The 1,702-nt window shown below is 36.4% G+C and overlaps 1 protein-coding gene across 1 annotated transcript; it reads right to left on the reverse strand.

Moving 5' to 3' along the window:
• Positions 1-623: 623 nt before the first annotated feature.
• Positions 624-1,235, reverse strand: LOC137808453 (uncharacterized mitochondrial protein AtMg00810-like). The gene has a single exon (XM_068609576.1). The coding sequence runs from the start codon at positions 1,233-1,235 to the stop codon at positions 624-626; it is 612 nt and encodes a 203-aa protein (XP_068465677.1).
• Between the last annotated feature and the right edge of the window lie 467 nt (positions 1,236-1,702).

Genomic DNA, 1,702 nt, shown 5'->3' on the forward strand with positions numbered 1-1,702 from the left:
AAACAACCGATTGTTTGGTTTGACAGTTAAGTCACTCCAAACTAAAACAATTTTCAACCTTTTCAAAACTCCTAAGAGTAAAACAACCGGTTGATTCGACAAAACAACGGGTTGTTTTTCACTTAGTTGGAAAAACACTTGATTTCAAAAAGGTTTTAAATCACATCAGTTTTAGATTCAACAAAGGAGTGGATCACATTCTATTCTACCCAGATCTCACACAGAAACAACAACAACACCAACCTTTCATCAAACACTTGGATTTGGATTCATCAAAGCACTTGATCACTCTTGATCAACAATCTCCCCCTATTTGATGAACACAAATCCCTTGTTGCTTGTGTTGATCTTGATTGAATATGAAATTGCACTTGCAAAACAAAAAACTATGCAATCCAGAGCATCTCTCATAGTAGGTTATGATCATACATCAACTAGTATTCTACATAAATCATAGCAGGTTATGATCATACACCAACCTTTCATCAAACTCTTATGAAGTGATGACAAATCTCAATGTGCTTTGTTCTTGAGTGTTGAATCTGATTTTTGGTGAGATTTATAGCACTCGTATTGTCACAAAGCAAAGGAACCTTGTTGATCTTCAAACCAAAATCTGCAAGCTATTGTTTAAGCCAAAGAATTTGTGCACAACATCTTCTAGCAACAATGTATTCGACTTCTGCAGTAGAAAGAGATACACAAGCTTGTTTCTTACTATGCCAAGAAATGAGACTTGATCCAAGAAGATGACAAGTGTCACTTGTGCTTTTTTGGTCCAACTTACACCCTACAAAATCAGAATCTGAATATCCAATTAAGTGTATAGGAGAGTAAGAAGGATACCATAGACCAACATTGGTTGTTCCTTTGAGATATTTGAGTATTCTTTTTGCAGCCTTGAGATGAGATTCCTTTGGATTTGCTTGATACCTTGCACAAAGACACACGACAAACATGATATCCAGTCTACTTGTTGTGAGATAGAGTAAAGAACCAATTAAACCTCTATATTTTGTTTGATCTACCCTTTTTCCACCAACATTTGCATACATGTAGCAGCTTGAAGGCAAAGGTGTGCTAGCTTCTTTGCAACATTCCATCTCAAATTTCTTGAGGATTTCTTTGCAATACTTTGATTGGCATAGGAAAATTTCATCCTTTGATTGCTTAACCTGCAGTCCAAGAAAGAATGAAAGCTCTCCCATCATGGACATTTCAAACTCACCTTGCATGGCAGCTACAAATTCCTCACACAAACTATCTTTGGTAGCACAAAAAATGATGTCACCAACATAGATTTGAACCAAAATAATTTAAGAATTTGCTTTCTTGATGAAAAAAGTTTTGTCAATCATCCCTCTCTCATAGCCATGAGACAGAAGAAAGTTACTAAGCCTCTCATACCACTGCCTTGGAGCTTGCTTAAGCCCATACAGTGCCTTTTTCAACTTAAAAACATGATTGGGATGTTGATGATCTTCAAAGCCTGGTGGTTGCTCAACATAAACTTCTTCATTAATAATTCCATTGAGAAAAGCACTCTTCACGTCCATTTGAAATAGTTTGAATCCACTCATACAAGCAAAAGCCAACAACAGCCTTACAACTTCTAATCTTGCAACAAGAGCAAAGGTTTCACCATAATCAATTCCTTCTTCTTGATTGTAACCTTTGGCAACTAGCCTTGCCTTGTTTCTAG

This window comes from Phaseolus vulgaris, chromosome 11, assembly GCF_000499845.2.
Source record: "Phaseolus vulgaris cultivar G19833 chromosome 11, P. vulgaris v2.0, whole genome shotgun sequence".
NCBI classification, from domain to species: Eukaryota; Viridiplantae; Streptophyta; class Magnoliopsida; order Fabales; family Fabaceae; genus Phaseolus; species Phaseolus vulgaris.